The following is a 25,599-nucleotide window of genomic DNA, read 5'->3' as shown; positions in this document are numbered from 1 at the left end:
TGTTTTTAGCTTTACAGAGTTTTTGAGTTGAACAATCTGCAATGGGATCAGCAGGGCTCAGGACCCTACTAGAAATAAAAAATGAAAAAAGCCTTTGAGAACCTCACAGAAAAGTTCAGATAGGTCACCCACCATGGCACACACATTCTGCTTGAAGAGTTGAAGATATACCTTAAGATTCCTGCCACAGAGTAAAGAAGGGGTAAAGAAAAATCACAGAGTTTCATGTCAAAAGGAGTGGACAGATCTGGCAGACACCATCAGTGCTTTTTCCCGGAGATTGCCATGGTTATTTAAACCTAAACAAACTCGAATCAACGAAATTTGGGGTTGATCTGAGAGTCGTCCAATTATCAAACATTCTTGTGGTTCGAGTTTGAAGTGTTTTGTGCATAAGTCTTTCTTTCTAAGTTTGCATTTAAGCAAAAAACGTTTTATTTCCTTCAAGCAGAGTAAGGCAGAGGAAGGTGGCAAACTATCTCTACTAGGCCTACAAAAGTCTACACAACACCAGACCCCAGTACCTCAACGACAGAATTACCCTCCACGTTCCCAAAAGAAACCTCTGATCTGCCAACCTTGTCCTCGCCGCAACCCCCTCACACCCGCAGAGCCAAAACAGGGGGAAAAACATTCTCCTACATCGCAGCCAAGACCTGGAATGAGCTCAAGATCATCATCAGATACGCCCCCTCCCTGAACACCTTAAGGAAGGCTCTCAAGATCTGGTTCTTCGACTAGACGGAACTGCTGACCACCCCCCCCCCTAGTGCCTTGTGGCCCTCATGGGTGAGTAGAGCGCTTACAATTCCCTGATTGATAGATTGAGTGATCTCAAAACACCTCGAATTCCATGACATATATATCCCTATATAATTTTTTACAAATCATTGATCTTGAAATTTGAGAATATTCAACACCCAAGAAAAATATTTTGTGACAATCAAATCTTTTAATTCCTCTAAAAAAATTAGACAGGACATGCAAAACGAAAAACTAAAAGCATTGTCTACATCTATAGGTCTTGCCTATGCAACATCTGTTGGCTTTGTGAATATTCATGTAATCATATTGTACAGTAGCAAAGCTGCTAAAACAAAAAAAAGTGCTATGACGCCATCAATGCTGGCCCCATCATAATGCTTTTTTTTCACTTTCAACTAGAAAGCAACCTGATCTTAACAGACATGCTCTTTGTTTTTATAAACCAAAAATGTATATACAATAGATGAGTACATGACTAACACTTAAAGCAATGGGTCCCCTACAAATGTCCTATGTGATGCTGTTACCCAAATAAAATAATGGGAAACACCTAGAATCAAAAATAAACCACACTTGTCACTCTATAGTACGGTTCATGAAGTAACCCAATCACAGGAAGAGTAAATGAACTGAGTCTAAATGTTGCAATATCCATTACAAACCCCCAAAAAACAAACCTACACTTTACTTTCTGACTTGTCCGTCTCCCAACATAGAAGATGCTTGTCAAGTGATGTTTTCTCCTTGTACAAGTGAAATGTAGTGTACAATTCTGTCAGCTCAGCTGCTGCATAATTTCTGCTAGATTCAGAGGCTAGAGGAGGGGTGGAAACCTGCTGATTTGATAGTTGCGGGTGCTGGCCGCATCATATCGCTTTTTTTGTTGTGGCGGATGGAGTGGGCCAATAGGGAAAGCAGGTGGGGGCAGTAAGATGAGGTACAGCGGGAGAGGGCAGCAAGATGGTGGGGGGTGGGAGGGGAACTGGGGAAGCCATGACGCAGAGCAGGGAGGGTGGGAGACGGCCTTCAAGAGCATGGACTCTTGTTGAGTACTGCAAACTAAATAATACAGAAAGGACCTCAATCCGAATGCGACCAGTGATAAAAATGAACTTATGGACCAATGAGTAGCAAAGAAATGAGAGTGATGATGAAGCTAACCAATGGTAATTAATGGGTGGGCTCTAATCGCTATTTAAAGGTTTTAAAAAAGAGAAACAACAGATAGTCACAAATAACAGCGCATGCGCTGTCTCAGGCGAGACCTGATAAGATTACGTTGTGGCTCGAAAATGAAGGCTGTTTCTTTCTCAAATCCTGTGGCTTCAAACTCATGAAGGAGGCTAGGAAAGACATCCTGAAGAAGCAAAGCTCTAACTTTTCCCACATTGGCATAATTAGTGGATTATCTATCTGGTTAATTATTTATAGATTTTTTTTAATTACTTGAAGCACAACACAGACTTAACTGCATCTATGTGCAGAAATGGAATGCAAATGAAGTAAGAAGGCCAAAAGTAAAATAACAAAAAAAAACATCTCCCAAAGTAAAATCATCGGGGGTCATTCTTGGTATCGAACTTTCACCACATGAACAGATCAGCCGCGGCCCAATGACTCGCGGGTGGGAGATGGGGGTGTCACACGGGGTGGGGGTCTCACGGGGAGAGGGGGTTAATTTAATTAAAAAATCAAATAAATTACACGTACCATTTCCTCCGGTCCCGTATAGTGTCTACTCTCTCCTCTCTCAGGCAGCCTCCCTCCCCTCCCCTAAGCCAATCACAACGCTGCAATGGCAGCGTTGTGATTGGCTAGAATGCTGACCCCACAGGCGTCTATGGGGAGGCCATTTTCTCTATGTAGGCTGCATGCAGACTACATAGAGCAAATGCAGAGTGAGTATGACTGGTGTGGTCGGCCCTGGTGCTGACCAAACAGTCAGCGCACTCAGAGTGGGCAAGTCACTCCTCCCCTGATCTCCTACAGGACCGCCCACCTGCCCACCCCCAACCAGGCATACCCTTCTGCTTTCTTCTAGTGCAAGAAGTAGAAACATAAAATGGTATTTAAAGTTACGATTTTACATTTCTGCTTCCCGCACTGCGAGAAAGCAGTGGGGCGACGCTCCTCTGCCCACGTGGAGGAGCCGCCCCTGGAACAGATCAATCGGTCACCAGCTCCTGTATTGATGTGCAGTACCTTTTAAAACACCTCTCCCTTACATCTCAATTTCCCCCATGGAGTCTCATACCACAGTGGCTGCCTCCCATGTGCCTGCCAGATGGAACTACTGTAACAGTCTATATTTGGGATCCCCTGTTTATACTTTATCTTAAGCTGCAGAGAGTTCAAAATCTTGACACAGATGCAAATTTCATTTATGGAAATTTGGTCACGAGCCAGAAATCTGGAGGTGCCTGCAGTTTCTGGCCATTGATCAGAGGATAAAACGTATATGTTTGTGCCTGATTCATATAGTTTTCTACAATAGGAAGAAGGCGGCCCTGGACAGTGTAATCTTTGCTTACTTTCTGAATAGGTTTCTGTAAGGAGAACTTGATGGCTTGAGGAAATGGGCTTTCATTTCTAGCTACATGACTCCCAACTATGGAACAATCTTCCTTCACAGTTAAGGAAGATTATAGCGGTGTTTGTGCCACCTCTGTTTCAGCGCTAAGAAGCCATAAATAGAGTTAACATGCTATACAACGATTACAATCAAATCACATCAACCATTTTTTCCTCCTCCCTAAACCGCAGGAGGGACTGCATGTAGTGTTTATACATCATTGAGCCTTCAAGCTTTGGGACTGATACAGTGGTTCTTCTATAAATCTGCGAGATACACATGGCAAGGGGAACACAAACAACAGATGATCCACCAAGTGCAGGACTCAAGCATGCTAGAGACTGAGACCTTATGAGTACAGGTGCGCCCTAAGACTTCTTGGCGCTGGAACCGTACAAGAGCACAGTTGCACTAGAACTAGAGAGGGGGAGGGGCTGCAGCACCCATAAAACTTGAAAAGTTTAGATGGAGAATGAACAATAAAGAGGGCCTTCAAATGTATTTGTTATGGCAGCATGTGTTGTGTTTTCAAAGACACACTGCCAAAAATCCAACATGCCTCTAGTGAGGTGATGTTAGTGGCCAGAACCCCCACTTGTGTTCCAGCACCACTGCAAGAGTAAGTAAGAAGTGGGGCAGCTAGCAGAAAAGATAAGTCATGAGGACAGTACGGAAACCACTGAGCTGAACAGTCATCTGGAGAACCACAAGAGTATTAAAAGCTCTACACTCAAATGGAGCTTGCATTGTAACATTTAATGCCATATTTGACACCCTCCAACCCTGCCACTGGCATCACTTATACATTTGTGTGGTACTCTGAAAAATCTTTACTGACAGCATGGAACATCTGTGCCAAGCACTGCCATTGGTCGTCCATATTCAGACAGCCTGCCCTGAGGTGTTTGTTGGATTGAGTTTGGGTATATCCTAGATCAGCCACGGCCAGGTCTAATGGGCTAAGGGGCCACGCCCCCTCACCTTTTGGCCTCTATAAAAAATGTCTGTTAAACTGAGCAATGGTCAGCCTGACACACACTCTTTATTTTCAGGTCAGGCAGCCAGGAGTTAGACATGTGCTCAATGCGCAAGAACCTTGTTGCCTGAGCTGGACTATGCCGGGCTCTAGAAGTCACAACTCCTGTGGGTGTGACATCTTCATTCTGGCAAAGCAGCTCAAGGCTCTCCCCCTCGTGATGAGGGGAGTGTCACCGATTGCCTCGGTGCTGGGCACTTCAGTTCTAAGCCCTGAAGTGCCAAGGGTCGAGTGTCAATCACTGACACCTCATCACAGAGTGGAGTGGGGTCAGCAGTCGCCCTGACACCATCCTCCTCTGTGATGAGTGAGGGACTGCTGCCTTCACTCATTGGCTCATGGAAGGCAGCAGTCCCAACCCTCCTGGGACCTCCGAGGCTTGGGACTTCCATCTTTGGCTGACCTTAGGTCCCAACACACTCCCCAGTTAAAAGTACAGGCAGCCACTGCCCTTCACTGGAACTGTACGCTCTGCAGGATGTATCTGAATAACGTATTCCATCATGCGCGTTGTACTAGATCAACACCTAGGAAAAGATGTAGACTAGTGGTAAGCTGTTGACTTTGGAACCTGCAGAAAATTGCGCTAATCCTGGTTTCTGCATACAACAAAACATGCTTGTTTCTGGGCTCATGGACATTATCCTCCTCTGACTAATTGTAAAATTGTTAGATATAAAAAAAATGTTCAAACAACTGAGCTGTCTGCTGTCTAGTACTGTCTGAGTTATGTTATGTTGCTTAGTTGTGTTGATGCTGTGTGATTTGCTTGGGACACAAGTATGCAGGTCTAGCCCTTTAAGGTCTGCTGAAGGTGGGGATATTTGTGCGAATCACATGGAGCATCATACAAAAGTGCAGCAGCGGGACTGTGTAGGTCACTGCTGGGCAAATAATGTCAAACCTCAGCTTCTTTAGGGCAAACCTAGCGCAGCATGCATGCGCTGTTCTAGGAAATCGACCTCTTAGAATCACTTCAGCTTTTGTAAAAGCTTGTGCGTGTGGTGCTCACACGCTATTAGCCTGTGCGTGTGGCTTCAGCACGCAATTGGCCAAAGGCGTGTGGATGTCCCACCTGTTCGAAAAATGTTTACTCCCACAGCGTTTTGCTGTCAGGAGCGAGCATCGATTCGCAGGCTGCCATCTGTTCTGGATCGTGTTTCAAATTAGCGGGGTCGCTTTCAGTTTTGCGGCCGCGCTTGTTTTCCCCTTGACCCAGCTAGCTTTCTTAGACTTCCTCTTCCCTTTTTCCTGCTCGGTGTCCCCTCTTCCCCCCCCTCGCTTCATCACCCCCACCTCACCCCTCTCCCCTTTCCTCTGACCAGGCGCCGGGCTTCCAAAAATGGGTTAAAGAGCCTTTGACCTCCACTCAGCATCAATCATGGCTGCGCGGCATGAGAGGCATCGGAGCGCTGCGGGGAAACAGCAGAACATGATGCAGTGCTGTGTGGCCCCGACCCTGTGTGGTTCACCGCCGGGGCCGCCGGACCCAGCGCTCAGAGAGACAGTAGTAGTGCCTGCCAGACAGGACTGTTGATGAGTTCTGCTGCCTTACACAGTAATGCAACCCACGGTTCGCAGTGAGTGACCGACACAGCCGGGCCCACAACAGCCCGGGCTGGACTGGAGGCAGAGTGACTCAGAACACCCAAACTGAATGCGGCAGACGGAGTGGTTAGTTTGCTTTCCAGCCCCAGAGCACCGGGACCTGGCCTGACTGCGAAGTAGAGCTGGCCGGGCCCAAGCCAGCCTGACGCGGTTGGCCGGTCAACACAGAGAGAGGGAAGCAGGCAGCTAACGTCACGTGAAATCATGAAATACAGCTGCTCTCAAGCTGTCTGACTGCCGGTGAATTCCTTTCAAGTAAGAGTGTGCCTAGCCCTGGACACAGTCAGTGAGAGGCATGTTATAAGAGTTACTGGTAATAAACTTGCAAATCTGTGATTGGCGTGCCTTCCAACCTCCTACAAGTTCCACACACAAAAGTCACAGCGACACTTGCAGCAACATTATACAGACTTGCACACAGCGCAGCCAGTCAGTGACACGCACACAACAGTCACACCTACACTTGCAGCAACATTATACAGACTTGCACACAGCAAGGCCAGTCAGTGACACGCACACACAACATTCACGGCATGACAGTTTTCTCAGAGTGGCAGGCTGATGTAAAATGATTTCGCTATGCTGGCCTAACCATTCACTAGACACTCTCTTACTAGTGCTACTGCACATTATCTATCATTGACCTTCTGCATGCACAGTGCCACCGTTGGATAGTTTTCTCTTGAAACTGGCGAACGCACGTATTCTTAAAGGAAACTTTCCAATTTCGTTTTTCATGTTAATCATTCCATTTTTTAATACGTCTGTTGTAACCTGGTTCAGTTTGGCAATGGTGATGGACCAGAAGTTGCTTTCATGAAAGTGGCACAGGGATTCCGAGTTTTTTTGGTGGCGGCTCTCTGTGATTACCACGCATTGTCATTGATTAACTGTTTTGGTCAGTGCCTGAACTGTCTCCGTATAAATTAGAATTTGTAGAGATGTGGCCTGCACTTAAACTTAAAAAAATCCCTTGGCTTCTGCATATCAAAGCAGTCTGCTTTCAACTAGGACTCCCGGAAATGTGGGTAAACCCGGAGGCAAGTTGCCCTGGGATTCCAAAGAAGGACATCCTCTCTTTGGTGTCCTCGAAAAATTCTTCTCTACATTTGAGCTCTTTAGTGATAGGTAGATTGACCCTAGAATTCCTCTTGGTTAAACAGGACTCCAAACTAGAGGAATTCATGGATCTAATAGAACCCCCACTTGCCCGTAAATTGTACATCCAACTAAGGTATGGCACCCTACCGATTAGGTCCTTTTCATCCAAGTGGCAGGCAGGAAATTCGGAAAGTTGTCCTGCTTATAACTACAAAACTGAGTCTGTTGAACATGTGCTGTTCTTTTGTCCTGCCTATCATTTAATTAGGAAAAGTTGGCTGATTCCCATTTGTAGGAATTTGGGCTTTCGCCATTTTAAACAGGCCAGCAGGACTCTAACTTATGATACTGATCCACTCATTGTTTTCGCTGTATCTCGCTATCTTTACGGCATGTGGCGTTGGAGGAAAACTTTTTTAACCTAACCACCTTTATCTTGATGACGTAAAAGTTTAATCTTGTTTTTTTAAAGATTTTAACTCCAAAATGTTATTTATTGTTTTATCGCTCCATTTGTATTAATGTAACTGATGATATGTCTATTCGTACTTTTATGGTCTTTTGACCGAAATAAAGTTATCAAGCAAGTTTTGGCTCAAAAAACCGTTTGTTTTAATTGAAATGTGTACTAGACATAACACTCAACTTTATTCAACTATAGTCATGCTACCAAAACATGTATTTTATTAGTTATTACGATGCTGAATATATCTGCCAGGTGACCCTGTTAGCAAAAGAAAGTAGGTCAGTGATCTTGTGTAGCCACACCCAGGCGCGCCACAGACTCTCCCCATTTCAGTTCCGCAGTCTCCTCTCAGGCTAGCACGGCCCGCATGTCGGCCCCAAGGTCTCCTCGTGCTGGCTCTGCCCGGCCCTCTCCTTATGGCACTGCCCGGCCCTGTTCTTATTTTAGTCCCTGGGTCACCTCACGCTGGCCCTGCTCCTTATTTCAGCCCTGCTGTCTCCCCAAGGTGGCACTACCTGGCCCTCTCTTTATGGCACTGCCCGGTCCTGTTCTTATTCCAGTCCCGCTGCCTCCTCCTCACTTTCACAACAAGTGCCCTTCCATTTCTTTGTCGCATCCCCTCCTTTACTCTGTCATACTACTACATTTCTGATCACTAGTCTCCACACATACTGCCCTGTCCTCAGTTCACTCGAGCGCTACCACCCTTTCTTTGTTTTTTTCTTCACATTCTCCTCTATTTACAACCATCCTCTTTACCCACACACTGACCAGCTGTTCCGCTGTTCTTACTCCATCCCCATCTTCACCTCAGGGCTGACTTCCTTTTCTCTGTTCTCACCCCTGCCTCCTCTTCACCCTGGAACTGACTTCCTAAACACTTAGAAGGTCCCAAAGGCGAGACCTATTGGCTATGCCAATGCTTGTTTTTGTGTGCTAAACCAATGCCATAGGTCTTAGGAAAGGGCATTGAACAAGCCTCTCAAACTGCCCTCTCCAAGATGTTGGTATGTTGAGATAATACTATCTGAAGTTTCCAATTGAAGGTCTAGTAGAGTCTTTCCCTGTGATGTCAAGTACTGTTTGAATCCTATATGAGGAGACCTTTACGAGTGATTAATGCATCGCAGCATATTTATTCCCCAATTTTTGCTCATGTTCTTTGTCAACTTTCAACTATTTTTGTCCCTGACTTATGCTTCTTACAGTTGGAACCTCTACTGGAGCTGCTTATTGATACTCTTGCTTGTCTCCTTCCTCTTCTATAAGGTCAGGGGAAGTTTGGTTCCTTGCTATTAACTTCTTTATTAAACTTCACTCAAGAACTACAAGCAGTGCTTAATTTTAGCCGGTGGTTTAAGGGGCTCGGCACCTGCACTTAAATTTCAACACTGGTGCTTGTGACAGTCTGCTACAAGGTGGCGTTATCTATATACATTACAAATGACTATTACCTGCCACCCAAGCCATTCTCATAGCTTTGGGGGACTGAAATAGTCCGAATTGTCACATTTGTAGGAGTGTGATGGTTAGAGGTTGCGTTGTTACTTTCATTGGTAGCATGGCTGGGGCAATGTATGGTGCAAGCTGCAGTGGCCTCCTGACGAGAGCCCTGGCACTTATTTTTTTTATAAATTAATCACAGAATACAAGATTGCCAAGAAGTTTTTTTCTCCTCTGTTGTTCTTTCCTCTGAAAAGAGGTAAGAACAACAGGGGAGTCAACTGACACCTTTCACTTCACTTGTACTATTAAGTGCAGGGTGGCACTGTGGCTACTGAGTGGATTTTTCTTTCTTTCGGCAATCAAGAAGGAAAATCAGCAATACAGAATGAAACTCAACAATCAAGAAGGATACAACAATCAAGAAAGAAACTCAACAATCAAGAAGGAAACTCAACAATTAAAGAAGGAAACTCAGCAATCAAGAACAAAACTCAACAATAATGAAGGAAACTCAACAATCAAGAAGGAAAGTCAACAATCAAGAAGGAAACTCATCAATCAAGAACGAAACTCATCAATCAAAAAGGAAACTCAACCATCAAGAAGGATACAACAATCAAGAAGGAAACTCAACAATCGAGAAGGAAACTCGACAATCAAGAAGGAAACTCAGAAATCAAGAAGAAAACTCAAAAATCAAAAAGGAAACTCAAACATCAAGAAGGAAAATCAACAATCAAGAAGGAAACTCAACACTCAAGAAAGAAACTCAACAATCAAGAAGGAAACTCAGCAATCAAGAAGGAAACTAAGCAATCAAGAAGGAAAGTCAACAATCAAGAAGGAAACTCAACAGACCTTCTTATCGTCTAGTCCTTGACACTGTAGTGTGATCTGAGTTAATTATTCTAAATTCATGCTATCCTGCTCTGAAGGAGCCGCATACCGCAGACACTCCTAAGTACAATTTCTGATATTTGAGATAGACCTGCTACAATAAAAACGTCTGTGTAGTGCACTGGTGCTCTTCGTGTCTAGGGCTGCAATATGTCAAATACCAACACAAATATAGTCTAGGTGGAGATATGGAGTAACGTGTCCACTGTGGAGAGGCAACCATAGTTGCGGCCAGCATTAATTGTGGGTGGGGGGTGGAAGGAATCGTGCAGGGAGGTGTCTGGGGGTAAATTTAATAATTAATAATAAAAAAAAAACCTGTCCGCCGGCCCGAGCCTGCGTTTTTTACTGCTCCGGCTACTGCTCCCGCTCCTGCTTTACTCTCCTGCCTCCCTCCCCTCCACTAAGCCAATCACAACACTGCAATGGCAGCGTTGTGATTGGTGGGGACGCCCCTCAGGCAGGCACCTATGGGGAGGCCATTTTCTCCATGTAGGCTGCATTACAGCCTGCATGGAGAAAGGGCATTGTGCGCATGACTGGTTTGGGCGGCCCCAGAGTGCCGACCAAACCAGTCATGCTCGCTCAGGAGTGGGCACACCACTCCTTCCCTTCCCAGCCCTACTCATAGAGCAGCAGCCTGCATCCAAGCACTTCTGCTTTTTCTCAGAAGAACCTTTTTATGTTTCTGCTTCTCGCACTGCGAGAAAGTAGTGGAGGAGCTGCCCTTGGGCATCCATTTTAAGCTTGTGACTTTCACTTTATAACCTTGCGTGCTCCTGGACAAATTACTCTAATTGCCTTGTTTTTGCCTGAAATGTTTATTTTTTATTTCCTTGTGCCGCAGAATGGACCATTTAAATGAGTTTTGGCATTCTACCTGAAATGACATCTTGATGCCTCTCTGTCCTGGCACCGAGCCCAAATTTGATGACTTCTTTAATAATCAGGCACTCAAAGCTGGCGTCTCCCAAGTCGGTGACCTAGAATTACTTTACTGTAGCGACAATTCCGCACCTACCAAAATGTACAATTTGCTTTAATGACGCATTAGGAAGCACTTGGACAGGCCTAGGTGATTTTTGTTTGTGTTTCTTGCAGTGCAGTTCAGTCAGGCGTCTGCTGAGCTGCAAACACTCCTGATTTCTGCACTGTGCGGTGGGCGTCGAGCTGCCTTGGTGGCTTTCTCGGCCTGGAATAGTGATTGGACATAATTGGCAGTCTCCCTGGAAGTAATGTGAAGTGACGTCCCCAGTGCGGCCAGGGTCTGGCGTCAAGTCGAACCTCTCAAACCAAACAAAGCCCATTTTGAAAAAAAAAATAGATGCCTTGAAGCGGAGCACTTCTGAGGCGGGAAAGTATACAGATTTTTAATGGAAAATGTGGCTGGCTGAGTCAAGTGGGTGATAAGATTATATATGAACTCTGTAATATGAATAATGTCAAATCCGCAATTTCCTGCCTCTTCCACCCTTGCCTCAACTGACTTATTTGAGAATGCCCCATATTTTTTACATTTTTTTTTTAAGATTCTAGATAAATCCGCACTAAATTTGGCTGGAAGGCCTCAGTGGCATGTCTTATAAATATTTTGACTCCAGCACAGAAAACTGGCACCTTAACCTATACAAATATGTGAAAAAAACGAATTGTTGAGGAGAGAAAAACGAAGACTGGAATTCAGTTTTTAGAACCTTATTTTTCCATTGGCTAAGAAGAACTGTCAAGTCATCTGTAGTTTCCAAATTGAGGGGCTTATATACAAGCCCCATCGCTGCCGGTGTGTCACTTTTAATATGGGAAAAAGTGACGCACCGGTGGCACAAGGGGCTTGTAAATGTGCCCATGAATTCTGACATGGAAAAGGAAGTTATTTCATGGCGTCTAAAAACCTGAAATGCCCATGAATTCTATTTTGTAGTCATGTGTCCCTGCTACCTCCATTTCCAATATTATCAAGTAGGATGTGACTTGCAATCTATTGAAATGTCCTTAAAAAGTGAAGTCCTTTGTTGGCCGACCATACATGAGCGTTCAAAAGAAGGAGTTGAGGTGAGTTTTACCGTAACTGTGTGATAAAGTGTTGTGGTGGCGCGCAAGTGCCATACTGCCTAAGTCATTGGGTGTGTGGTCTCTGCGTGCCTTGTGGGATGGGTTGAGAAATGTTTTCACTCAACTTGACTATGAGATCCATGAGTCATCAGATTGAGACTGTGCAGAGGTCATCTATCATGTAACACTGTGTGATTGTGAGCATGTCTGCATGAGCATGTTTTTGAGTGTTTGTGGATGAGAGAGACAGAGAGGAACAGAGAGATCTGAATTCTGTGTTTTGGCCGCTTTTTTGGAAAGTTCTGATAGTGCGTCCAGTCATTTTGGGTGTTTGTGTGAATCCTCCAGATGGACACAGGGCTTTAAGTGGGATCAAAAAAACTGGGGGGGGTCTCTCAAAGGGGCGTGGCCAATGTAATTAAGGGCGTGGCTTGAAAACACCTAAAATCTGTGCTTAGCATAGTGTGCCGCCCGACTTGTATTTTGCTGTTCCTGTCTTTGCATCCAGATATATTATACAAGTGACATCATACCTATAACAAATCAGGACTATTGGCTTTGTCAATGGTTGTGAGTTGCATACGATAAATAGGCAGCAACTATGGCTTGTATATTAATATTGAAAAAGCTTCCACTTAAAGCCCTTGTGACAGACACTACGACAATGTTGCAGCTCCTGAGTTTCAAAAAGAGAAGGGAAATCCAGAGAGAAAATTATTCTCCTTAAAGGATTTCCCTTCCCCTACAATGCTCACCTGGTATGACGTCAAGCCGTAACTTCTCCACTGGTGAGAAGTGAGCAGTGTGAGCACACGCACATGATGTGCCTGCTGTCTCAAAACGGGTCTCTATCGGGCTCTCTTTTGTGCCCTGGCACTTTTTTCCGGACTGCAGTCCGGGAAAAAACAGACCTACTGTGCCAGGGCACAAAACAGAGCCCGACAGAGACCCGTTTCGAGGCCTCCTTTAAAAAACTGCAGGTGCTCAGACCAGGCGCGCAACACCCATTGGACTCACAGGGCTTCAGCCCCCCCGTCGTATGTGGCAGCCCGGGATGAGACAGCTTCCCGGGCGCACACACAGCCGCACCCGAGAACTTCACAGGTCTTTAAAAGACCATTTGCATGTTAATGAGGCCTTGCTGTTGTTTCACCCCTTCTAAGAGCCCCTGCAGCTCCACGCTGCCTATTGCTTAAAGATTCAGCCCCCCCCCCCCGAAATCAGCTCCACTCTGCCTATTGCTTAAAGATTCCGCCCCCCTCGAAATTTTTTCTTAGCCCCCCCCCCTCCCCCCCCCCCCCCCCCGAAATTTGGCTCTAGTTGCGCCTCTGGCTCAGACCCAGTGAGACCCGGCCCACTTAAAGCCCTGGCTGGACCTATCTTTTGGAGTGTGTATGTGTTTTGGCACTAGTTTGTGGGGAGTGCATAGTCCTGCAACGGGGCACCGAGGAGCCAAGCCCCTCATAACCAGCTAATGACAAAACTTCTGGTCAGGTCTGCGGTTTGCCAAGGTGTCCGCTGTGGTACTTGACCCTGTTCCAATCTGTCATTTAATCCAACCAATGAATTAAAATAACGAGCACAAATAATGTGTAAAGAGAATATAGACGTTTCTCGACGTGTAGTGTTTACACTGGAGTTTCGTAAGTTCTTTTTTTAAACATTTTAGAGGCTCTGTTTGATTGGTGCACTAAAATGCACAATCAGTCGCTGTTTGATTCAAGTAGCTCATGGTTCTTAACTAAGTTACATTATATTACCTTAAAAGGAATAGCGAGACCCGTGATCCTGGAACTGTGAAATGTCTTTGTTCAATAAAATTGTGACATTCCATAATACAGTCAGGAATCAATGCATGACTTGATGAATTGTTGGCCTCTGCTTTTGATACGTCCTGGGAAACATTTGTCCAATTGTTCTAAAGATTTTTGGCAGTAGTTTTGTGAAATCTTGATTTTGTTGCAACATGTTACAAAGTGGTGTACTCTCTGTGTCTATTTAGAATAGGAATAATTTGGGGCTATTTTCAATCATTGTAAAGGTATTTGGCAAGATTTTTGTTTGATCGTGACATTATTTTTCTGCAGTATGTAAATTGCGGTGTGTCCTACTGTGAGATCCCTATTCAAATATGAGAGAATTAGCATCTGTTTTCAATTACTCTAAAGTTATTTTCTATGATTTTTCCAGAATCAGAATATTCTCACATGGTGTAAAATGATGTGAATCATTTTGCTTGTTTTGTCCTTAGCTTGAGTTTCTGAGTGGCCACTATCTTTGTCAGTTTCCAAATCAAATTCAGTAACCATCCACGTGACAGCCAGGGCCAGACTGGCTGCAGCGGGCACCGGGCATTTCCCCGGTGGGCCGCCAGGATGGGGGCCGGTTTCAGGCCCCTGGGGGGCCATTTTTGTTACTTGGCCGTTTTTGCATCAGAGCTGCAATATCGACCCCTATAACAAAATTGGCTGAAACCGGCCCTGGCAAAAAGCTCAGCCGCACCTCCAACTCCCAGTGGGCCAGCCGAGCACTTTGCCGGGGCTGGGTTTGGTTCCCAGTCCTGCCCTGGTGACAGCTGTAGATGAGCGTGTTGATTGGCTCTTGGAATCGAGTTTCCTTCCATCCAGCCATACTTCTCTCCCCTTCCTAGAGCATCTACCTCCTCTGTGACAACTAAGAACCAAAAGAGCAATGAGAGCTTCATGTGTCGATTGACCTCTGTAGCTGTGCATGAGCCTGTAATAGCCTATGGCTAGGGCCCTTGTTCATTTATAATCGACGTAATCGCCGCACATAGTCTAGGAACTGTTCCTAATCCTACGTTTTATTGTTATCCTGCTATTTCAGCAAACAATGTCTTTTTACCCTGTTCATTGATTCCCCTTACCCTACTAACCTGTCTTTTTCAGGTCTCACCTTTTAGACAGCGCATGCTCTGTCCATTGCGAGACATGTAATTAGCTAGCAATGAGCTTACAGCCTGCCCATTGCTTTCCATTGGTTGGCTTTATTGTCACTCTCATGTGTTTCCTTGCTATTTGCTACATTGTATGGGCCTTCATTCTTCTTCATGCATCTATCCCTTCCCTGAATCACAGATGCTACTTGTGTCCTTTCACTGCTCTTTTTTCAAGAGCTACTTCCTTCTTTTTGCCTAAGCACTCCATGAACCTGCTTGCGTTTTCCAGTTGTGTCCCAAATTGATCTTCTCTCTCCCCTCTGCTACCGCACTCCGTGTTCCTCTCTCTCTTCTGTGTATTTCTCCCCCACTACTCCCTGCTTTGCTTTATTGCCTGTGTGCTTCTCACTGGCAACTCCAGGTTGCTCTCTTTTGCCCGTTTGTTCCATTCACCCTCATCTTCTGTGTTGCTTCCCCACCCACCCGCTGTGTGTTTCTAACCGATCACTCGTGCCCCTGTGTTCTTCCACCCCCACCCATGCCTTCAGTTGTTGCTTACACCCCCTGTTGCTTTGGTCCCCCGTGTGTTGCTTCGCCCTCAAGTTGCTTCCCTCCACCAGCTGAACAAACATGCTTTCTGAAGTTTTCTTTTCACTTTAGTTCCCGCTCAAATCTATGCAGTATTTCATACCCCACCAAACACTTATAGAGCGTGTCTTTCCAAGTTCAGAACTCCTCACATTTGCAAACATGGGCCAATTTCTTTTGCTGTATAATTCACTAATGGGGACCACTTTTATTTTGGTGCCCCGGCCTATTTGCTGTCCGAGGCTGACCCTGCTCCCCCCTTCCCCCCCCCCACACCTCTCATCCTACCTTACAAGCTCCTTTTTTCATCACAGTTGACTGGAGGAGAAGAGGTGCAACGATTGTGGGAAGGAGGTGATAGGAGAGCAATTGAGGGAAAGGAGGAGATAACCGAATAATGTTGTGGTAGCAGTACAGCCAAGGAGGGGACAAGAGAGTGAAAGATAAAGCAATATGTGTGGAAGGAGAGGAGTGGACAGAATAGTTTCATTGAGGAGACAAGGGAGGGACAGGGGAGGGAACAGGATACTTGAGAAGATAACGGATAGGAGGATGGAACAGAATAGGGAAGGTGAAAACAGGTGAGGGAATGATGAAGGAATATGAGTGGAGGGAAGAACATGATATTGGAGGGAATGATAGAGGAATGTGTGAAGGGTAGAGGGAATAAAAAGTTATCTGAGAGGGTAGGAGTGAACAGGATGTGAAAGGAGGAGCGGAGCAAGGAAGGAGGAAACAAAACATTGGAAGAGGGAACCGAAAAGGTTGGAGGGATAAGGGAAGGTGAAACAAGATCAGTTAAAGGGGATCCTGAGGGGGAAAGTAGAGGTGAAAAAAGAGGGGAAACAGGAAACGGATGGACAAAACAGTAAAAGCAAAGCGGGAACAGGAGAGAAATTAAAGAAGGTTTATAAGTGTGCAGGGTGGAAAAGGAGAAAGGATGATAGAATGAGAGAAAATAAAAACAGAAGGAGGGAGAAATCACAGTGTTGGAATGAGGAAATTAATCAAAAGAAGGATTAATGGAAAGAAGAAATGAAAAACAAGAAAGGGAGGATGAAACAGGACTGATGATATCAACTATTTAACTATGAAGGTGTCTCACGTTTGCCATGACGTCACACAACTCCAGAAGTTTGGAAGAAATCAGTTGAATTCTGAATCATTAGTAATATACCGCCCACTCATTGGAACATTGAGACGTTATTGTTTAAATGCCTAGAACTGAGGGAGTTCGATGACTCTTCTGTTTATACATTGAAAGGGCTTTTCTTCATTTTATAAATTTGCAGACCATAAAATGCGGAACAACTTACAAAGCGGAATGAGAAAAGACCACAGTCGAAACAGAACAAAAAGTCTTCCTTTTGCTGCCTTTGATTAGCATAGCAATCCTTTTTAGCCCTACAGGAGATTGCATCCTCGTCTTCCCTTACATTCCCACGCGCCATGAGTATGGTCTGTTAATTTTACCATTATAGGTATTCAACAATACGAATTTCAAAGCAAATTATGAGTTATTTCCTTCAGTATGTCAACCATATTATCCCTCCTGTGGTGCTAAATTTAGTACTGATAATGTGTTTGTAATCCTCATAAGGTGAGGATCAAATTACCGAAAATTCTTTACTTGCTATGTAAAGGATTGTATGGCTAGAGGAGGATAACGCTGACGGGCTGTTTTAATCAATGATTGAAATAAATTCGAAGCATCCTGACTGCACAAGGCTCACTAGATATGTTTACCTTTCTAACTGCGCCTCGAAGCGCTAGCTAGATTTTGAGTGGATACTGGCGTTTCTATGCAGATTTTCTCTATGGATCTTCCAGTATGGTAAGATGCAGCCGATACCTACTCTCAAAGTAGAGCCCCTCCACCCCACCATACTCATGTCCAATTCAATAATTTAGGAGCGTGAGATTAAATATTTATTTTGGTTTACAATAAGAATAAACAAATGAGACCATCAATTTAATTCAGTTCCACACTTTATGTACTAAATTGATCACCAAGAACCTCCACTAAAAAGCAATACACATATTTCTTAGTGATTATATTCCATTGTTTGCATCAGTAATGCAATTTCCACTTAATAGTTCATTAGTGCCAGAATATCATCTTTCTTTGCTGGTCACTCCTATGGTAACTCACCATTGGGGATCTTCCTCCATCAACAAACTTGTGGCAATTAAGAACATAAAATTGTGAAACAAATGATAGCTTTCCTAGGCCTACTTTAGTGTCTGCTATTGGTTAACTGAAACATATATCTCACTTAGATGTTTTGGGAAACATCAGAATTTATATTTTTACCTATGTGTGGCTCACTAAGCATCACTTTTATTACAAAAGCAAGTGCTGTAGATTTTTTTAACATCATGAATGGTGCAATAACGAGCACGAAATTGCTTATTATAGAGGAAATATACCATATATGAGTATACAAGGGACTGATGTCTTAAAACAATCACCATTGCCTAATATCATAGTGTTTGTTTTTTCATAGATGTCAAAAATTCATTTTTCTCACTCTATAAAAGATGGTGAGCACCCGATGTTATTATAATTCTCATCTCATGCATGGTAGGAAGTCACAAGGGCACTTGTGTGCGCGCGTTATGATTTCCATAAGCAGCAGAAAATGAATTCTCAAAACTCTAATGGACTATGAAATCAGACCCCATACCGCGTGCTCTTCTGAGAGCATCTGTAATGTGATTACGGATCTCATTAATGATGTGATATGTGATACGGCGTATTCTGTGCCACATGTAATTTGTTCGGTAAAATGATGGAACCTCATTCAGGTTGCGCAGCATTTCCAGATTCCTTGCACTTGACATATAATGTATACAATTACATATATCTAATGAGTGTGTTGACGTTGGAATCCCAGCACTGTGTCAAATCCACAGACATACAGTTGCTCGAAAATCTATACTGCTCCCGAACCAAGACCACTCTTAAAGCATGTACACAAAAAGGTAGATTTGAATATTTACCTGCATGCCAAATAATTCTTGATATATACCCTGACACTGGATGAACTAAGGTCCATCACATTTCATGGACCCTTGCAGTCTGGTGCTTAGGAGGGCATTTTTGTGAAGTGGTGGAAGCTATTTCTGCTCTTTGAGGAAGCTAACTTTAAAATGAGTTTGCTGAGCACACAAAGTTGCATTTTAGGTCTGGCTATAGCTCTGTAATACCTCATGTTACCTATTCTTTTAAAAAGTACAATAAGAAGAAGCACAGTTAGTGAGTGGGCTATCAGTCAGCTGCTTCAACAATTGGGGATCATGCATTTTTTAGGTTGAGCATTTGAGACCTCTGTTACATACTTTAGTATATACTTATTATATACTTATATGTGTGTGTACTTTGTGGGCTCTGTAGATCAGCCCTAGGACTTGTCTGCTTCCACGTAGGGACTTTTTTTTCTGTTCAACTGCCTCTATTTAACTGTCTTAATAGAAAACGACCATTAGAGGTCAGTGAAATGTACCAGAATTGCTTTCTGCTGAGGGACATTCTGTTTTTTATTTTTCTGGCAACTGCCTCTATTTAACTCTCTTGATAGGTAATGACCAGCAGAGGTCTGTGAAATACCAGAATCACTTTAGCATTCTCTAGATTCCAGTCCATAGAAATTGTCTTCCACAAGCACCCGTAGACAATAATATTTTTTTTAAATCTTGTATTTTCAGAGATATGACCACCGAAGGCCCTGATTTTATATTAAAAACAGAGCTTTGGACTATACCATTTCCCACTGAAAGGCAATATTTCTCCCCATGTGTTCCCATACCTGGCGTATCACGCAGTTTGGTGCTCACTTCTCCTCCATGATAAATAACAGTAGATGTTTCAGCACCCAGGCTAATGTGCTGCATAGCTAAATACGGTCCCAAGGGCGAGACCGATTACATTGCAAATACTTGTCATACTTTGCCATTGTTTGGATGGGATGTCAATCGAGCACTTTTCATTTTGAGGAGTTTACATTGCCCCATTTCAGTTCCCATTAGGTTTTGGTGATGGGTGTCAAGCAGTCATTTATCTAGACTGCAGTTGTGACATGATGCTTAGCTTTTAATTGGGAGCTAGCATTTGTTCTTTGATGTGTTTATTTTGCTGATATGATGAGATTTAAGTTCTGATTTATGACTTTGTGAATGGTTAGTATTTGCTGTTTGGATGCATCAAACTGTTATAAAGTCACAGTGCAATTTACAAATCACCCTTCCACATTCCTTTGTTTCACTTTACAGTCAGTATACCATTTTGTTGGATTTATAGATTTTTTTGCTCAAAAGGTAAAGACATGAGCTCAGATAGGCTTTCTTAAAGATGCAAGTAAAATACTTTGTCAAAGTATTTCTCCTGTAATATTTTGTAGCATATCCTTTTTTGGTTCTCAACATACAAAGGAAACACCATCCCTTGAATCCTATTGTGAACACCCTTCTTGAAGGGTACAGCATACCTCTACCAGTGCAGTCTGTTCAGCAAAGAGAACCTACTCCCACTTTCCTTATTGCTGAAGCCTAATGAACTCAATGTTACGTCTTGATAAAATGTATGTTCTGGGAACCCAACCAAACATCTTAGTGGCCACACCCCAAACCGAACTTTTGTATTGCTAGAGTTAAATGGAAACACATATGTATGTCACATATCTCTCACCCTCACACTACACCACTCTGCTCAAGCCTACATACTCCAAACAAACGCTTGTACCACAAGCAGACATTAATTCCAGATACACACACCACACTACAGCAAGTAAACACACCACTTACTCACACAAATACGCAGATTATGCAACACACATACACACACATGCCCTCAAACACATGCACACACCTTTCATTCAAAACTCTAAATCAACTACAAAAAATCACACACTCCCCACCACCCCAACACAGACATAAAGACACAATACACTGTCTGCGTACAAGTGTACATACCAAAAGCAAATGCTATTCTCAAAGACACCAACTGCACACCCCTACAAATACCCAAAAATATACCATTCACACACCCTACTTCTAGCCAAACACATGTACACACACAGATACACAGACAGACACGTAGACAATCACACTAGAACATACTCATATGTCACATGCACCGACATACACATACCTGAGGTTGTGCAAACAGCACACATTCACACACATACTTCCACCAGTCCTCACCATTCCCCCACACAAGCACACACACGCTCACACACTGGTATATTTTGATTAAATCAATTGAGTGCGGAACGATAAAAATGCTGTCTGGGTTCATTAATTAGAGCATATTCTTTGAGTATCAATTATGGTAATTCCATTCTGCTGCATTAGCCCCCGCGTTGATATACATTCATCGGCACGGTAGGGTTATGGATTGGCCATTTAAAGAAATGTCCCTCCGACAGCTCTCTCCGGTAACAGGCCCATTCCTTAATTAGACCGAGTTTCTTGGCTACACTATAGAAAATGAAGAGCCTTTGATTCCTGGCCCAGGATTCTCCCAGGGGGCCCAGCGTGCTCCCCCCTCCACCTCCATTCCATAATGAGGCTACCTCGGTGCTCACATCCTGCCTGCACAGTCCCTGGCTAGGAATCCCGCAGTGTTGTAGGCCTAGACTCAGAAGCCACGCTTAAAGCCCTCCTTCATCCCAGAAAGGCTCGCGTGGCCATGAGGAGGGGGTGGTGCTTTATAGCAATGCCCGCACGCCTGTTGTGCTTTATTCTTGTGGCCTAATGAATAAATAAGGCAAACCTATTTTATGTCAGATTAATATTGCATATTGACTGTCAAGGTAGAGTAGAAATGCAATGTGCGGTGCGAATACCTATGAACTCACTACAGGAGAAATGCCAATTGACCAGTTACAAATGGTTTCTAGTGGATACTGCTGACAAGAGTGTTACTGGACAGCCAAAGGCCTACTAGAGAGAACACTCCAGCTAAACACTTACAAATGGTTTCTCCTAGATCCAGCTGCTGGGGTATGGTTCATGGGCAGCCAGTAAATTACTAGGTTGAATATTCCAGTTGATCATTTTTAAATATTGGACTACTGGTCCCATTTGCTTATATTAGATTTATTAGACTGCTCGAGAGAACAGCCCAGATGACAAGGTGCAAATGGTTTCTCCTTGGTGCAGTTGCTTGCAAATGTGTTAATGGACATCAAACAAATTGCCATGGAGTCAACTCCACATAACTAGTTGCAAATGGTTTCCACTGGATCTATATGAAGACGTTCAGTGAAATGCTAGGTAGATTCCTCCAGTTGAACATTTTCAAATGGTGTCTACTGAATACAGATTCTATCATTAGCTCTGAGGCATCTGTTAAACAGCTGTGGAGAAGGTACCATTCTTGTGTTAAGTGTGTTTCTTTGTATTTGCAAGTAGAACTTGGCGTTTTTTTTCTCCGTTGTGCTTCTATAGGACAATATCGAGGATACTAGGGTGCAACTGAGTCCAGCAGAACCCATCTGTAACTGGTGAGCTGGACCTTCTGTCAGTGTTCTGCTTTTTCAGTGTTTATTCAAGTATTTCCTAAATGTTTGCAGTGATTTACATTCGACAGACCTCTCACGTAACCCCGGGACACATATCTTTAGGGGGACAGTATCGGTTACAGCTTCTCCAGAGTTTTGAAGCTCACAACTCAAGGAGGTGTGCGAACTGTTATGGCAACTATATATGGCCAGACGATCCGTGGAAAGTAATGTACACATGGCTGTGTTTACCTACCTCTTATTGTCACCCCCCCCCCCCCCGCCCCCCGCCGCCTCCCCGCAACTCTACTATTTCTCATTCTTCCCTTTCTGAACTTGTGTAATCTTAGCTTCTTGTTTCGGTTCCCCCTTTCCTGATGGCTCACTCGACATTCCACACATGTATTCGATTATAATACCCATTGTGTCTCCGCTCTTCTTGCTCCTTTGTACTTAAATCCAGTTAGCTCCTTTCCATACCCCCCTTCCTTCTCTTTTCGCTCTCTTTCTTTTCTCGCTTATCTCTGCTTCTCTTTCCTTCCTCCCGCCTCCTCTTTCTCTCCTCTCTCTCTTGCCCTCTCTTTGTCTGGTTCTCCTCTGTTCGGTAGATGTGCCTTACTAGTTCTTTCTGTCACCACCCCCCTCTCTTGTCCCCCGTTCTCTCTTGCTCCCTCCCTCTCTTCTCTACCCCTCTCCTCTCGCTCTATCCATATACAGATAGATATTAAGGTATATGTAGACAGATACATACATTGGATGGCACGGGCCCTTAACTAGCAAACACTCTCCCTGTGGCGAACATACGCCATACCTCCTTAGACGCTGTTTGGACTTTGGAGTTTGTAGGTTCACCCATACCTCTCACTCCGACGCTTCCAAACTAACTTTCCATTAGTATTGGCTTCAGTCCCCTGCCCCACTCTCCTCCCTGTCAACAGTCCCCCAGCCCCTCTCTGTCTCTCATTATACCGTCTTCCCCTCCCTCAGTTGCCTACACTCACTATTTCCCCCAGCTCTCTCGCTTTTCATTCTCTCCTCTTTCTTCGGGTCCATTCCACGCTTCCTCACGCTCCATCTCCCATCGCCATATTCCTTTTCCCCTCACCTCTTTACTTGCTTTCTCCCCCTTCCTCTCTCCCACCTTTTCCCCGCTCCCTTTCTCTCTGTGGGACGCCCCCACCCCGCCCTGTCCCCCATTCCTATCCTTTCCCTTAGGCCCTGCTGCACTCCCTCCCCTCTCCTCCACCCCCCCCACCACTCGCCCCTCCAGCACATCTGTTTCAAATCTTCGAGCTCTGCCACGGCTGGAGACAAGCGCGCGCCTGTTTTCGGAACCTGAAAAGGAATTTTACCTCTTTCCCGGATACAATGTACTTTTTTTTCAAATAAAAAATAACAATGTGTCTCAAACGCGAGAACCTTTCCAGGCTCCTCTATTCGAGGATTTCCAAATGTTCGCCGGTGTAAGGTTTCCTCAAGCTACTTTCACAAAAAATGATATTTTATTCTTAAAGCACAGTTTACAAACGCTGCGCAGACTTTCTCAAAAAAGAACCGCAACGTCCGACAATAATTAATGAATGCTGGTTTTCTATAGCGTCTGCATTCTTCTTTGAGGCAACTTCAGTGCGCTTTGTACGGTACACAAATTAGGCAAGAATTAACAGCGTGTGCCACTAGATTTTTCTGTGTGTCAAATAAATGGACATCCTAACAAGAAACATTGAAAGCAAACTAAACAGTGACATGAAATCGTTGGTTGTATGTCTTCTCTTTTAGTGCTATTTTACAGTAGCAAATACCAGTTTGCTTTGGTAAATTACCAATTGCACTCTATAAAATAGTCAGATGCATTTTAACAAGGCAATTGAATAACTCAGATGGACTTTCCAGTTGAATCCACTTGCAAGCATAATGGGTCCTCGTATTATAATTCATTTTTAATGGGTGAGATTGGGGTTCCTATATGGAGTTTAAATATGACACAAAGGCCGGTATTTGCCTCGTCATGTGCAGTAAATACAAATGAATGAATACTCTGATATAGCGCACATCTGGGGTATTCATTCACAGCATAGCGCTCCCAGTTTGTGGCATATAAGCGAACCTGACTAAGAGGTGAATAGCGACTTCCCCAGGGTCATACCACTTATTCGAACGGGGACGCCGGGATTCAAAGTAGATAGCCAAACCTCTCATTTCACGAATTATTTTCTAATTGGTCATCTGGAATGTCCCACTACGGACGATAGACGATAGGCCCCTTACCTAGGAGAAGTACCCTGGATGTCGTCATTTTGAGGTTGGGCTCCGGCTTCCGTCCCGCGTGGAGGCGCAGCTCAGGTTGTCCCGGTGTCCCCAGAAACGACAGGAGTCTGCTAGGCGTCAGGCATCCCTAAATGAAGCATGCGGCAGCTCCAACTTGCCGGCTGTCAGCATACCTCCCACATACAGGCAGCAGGGGGGGTTTGTCGGGGGTCCCCCTGAGAGCAGACCCCACCGCACCCCGCCCCTGTGCTCGAACCCGTTGCGAAGCGATAGGGGTACCGTGCCTGGGCGCAGAGGTAGCACGCAGCACTGTCCTGAGCCGGGCCGAGCGAGGCACTTCTCCAGGTCTGCGAGGGAAGCAGGCGTGGAGCAGCAGTGTGCAGAAAGGGGGAGGCATGGCAGGGCCCCTCCCAGCCTTCAGACTGGAGCAGCGGCAGCAGGGACCGCTCATGTGCAGATGCTGTTCAGTGCTGGCAGGAGTTTTACCTTCTGCGGGGAAACCCCACAGCCTCTCGGCTTTTTTTTTCTGAAAGTCGTGTCCAAAATGCAAATACCTCCATGTTTTGTACCTTTCCAAATTTATAAGCAAGAGATGGAGTGATGTGCTCTGCGTCACACAACGAACGGAGCCGGGATTAGATCCCGCGTAGATGACCCCGTAGGACTTTATTAAATCGCAGGGTCAAAGTTGTCTCTCTGCAGGCTCACCTCTCTGTTTTAGGGCCTTATCCGTAACCCCCTTTGTGCGCGGTGCAACGACGCTGGCGAGACGCATGGCACATTTTGCCGGTCCAGGTGATTTTGTCTAGCTCCAAGTGTGGATGGATTGCAACCAAAGAACTGGCGAATTGGCCATTCCGGTGTTTCCCCAGTGGCCTGCAAACCATGGCAGTGCTTGTCTAACTGAACATGGTCCATCCTTTAAAGGGCATGGCCCATATATTAGAAGAGAAGTGGCCTAAACGGTTAGAGCTGCCATCCTCGAACCCGGGTTCAGCCTTGCAGTCGGCTTGCCATCCCATGACTGTGAACAATTAAATCACTCATGTCTTAAAAAGGTGTAATATCGAGTCCATGTGTGAAGCAATGTGATTCCCTGCGGCGAAGTTCACACTATAGAATCTCGGCGTCGGCTCACCATCCTGTGATTGTGGACGAACCACTCATGTCTTAAAAAGTACCTGTAGTATCTAATTCACGTATAAACCACTGTGATTCCCTGGGACGAAGTTCACACCATATAAATATATTTGAACATTTTTGTTTTAATAGGCACCGTTTAGACTATATTTTTCTTTAAATAAATCTTTGAGTGGAGCATAGCTTCAAAACCCACTGAAAAGAATCAGTCTTACTTGCAACGCTCCTTTGCATACTCAAATTCGGCGCTATTTTCGC

At 44.6% G+C, this 25,599-nt stretch overlaps 1 protein-coding gene across 1 annotated transcript in view; it reads right to left on the bottom strand.

Moving 5' to 3' along the window:
- Positions 1 to 24,656, bottom strand: part of CLMP (CXADR like cell adhesion molecule) — a 260,841-nt gene extending 236,185 nt beyond the window's left edge. Inside the window, exon 1 of the mRNA XM_085647260.1 lies at positions 24,202 to 24,656. Within this exon, the coding sequence (XP_085503386.1) occupies positions 24,202 to 24,229 (28 nt within the window). The 5' untranslated portion in view covers positions 24,230 to 24,656. The remainder of the gene's footprint in view (positions 1 to 24,201) is intronic.
- Between the last annotated feature and the right edge of the window lie 943 nt (positions 24,657 to 25,599).

This window comes from Triturus cristatus, chromosome 3_2, assembly GCF_964204655.1.
Source record: "Triturus cristatus chromosome 3_2, aTriCri1.1, whole genome shotgun sequence".
NCBI lineage: Eukaryota > Metazoa > Chordata > Amphibia > Caudata > Salamandridae > Triturus > Triturus cristatus.
Note: the sequence above shows the minus strand (reverse complement) of the source record. Positions and strands in the feature narration are given on the sequence as shown.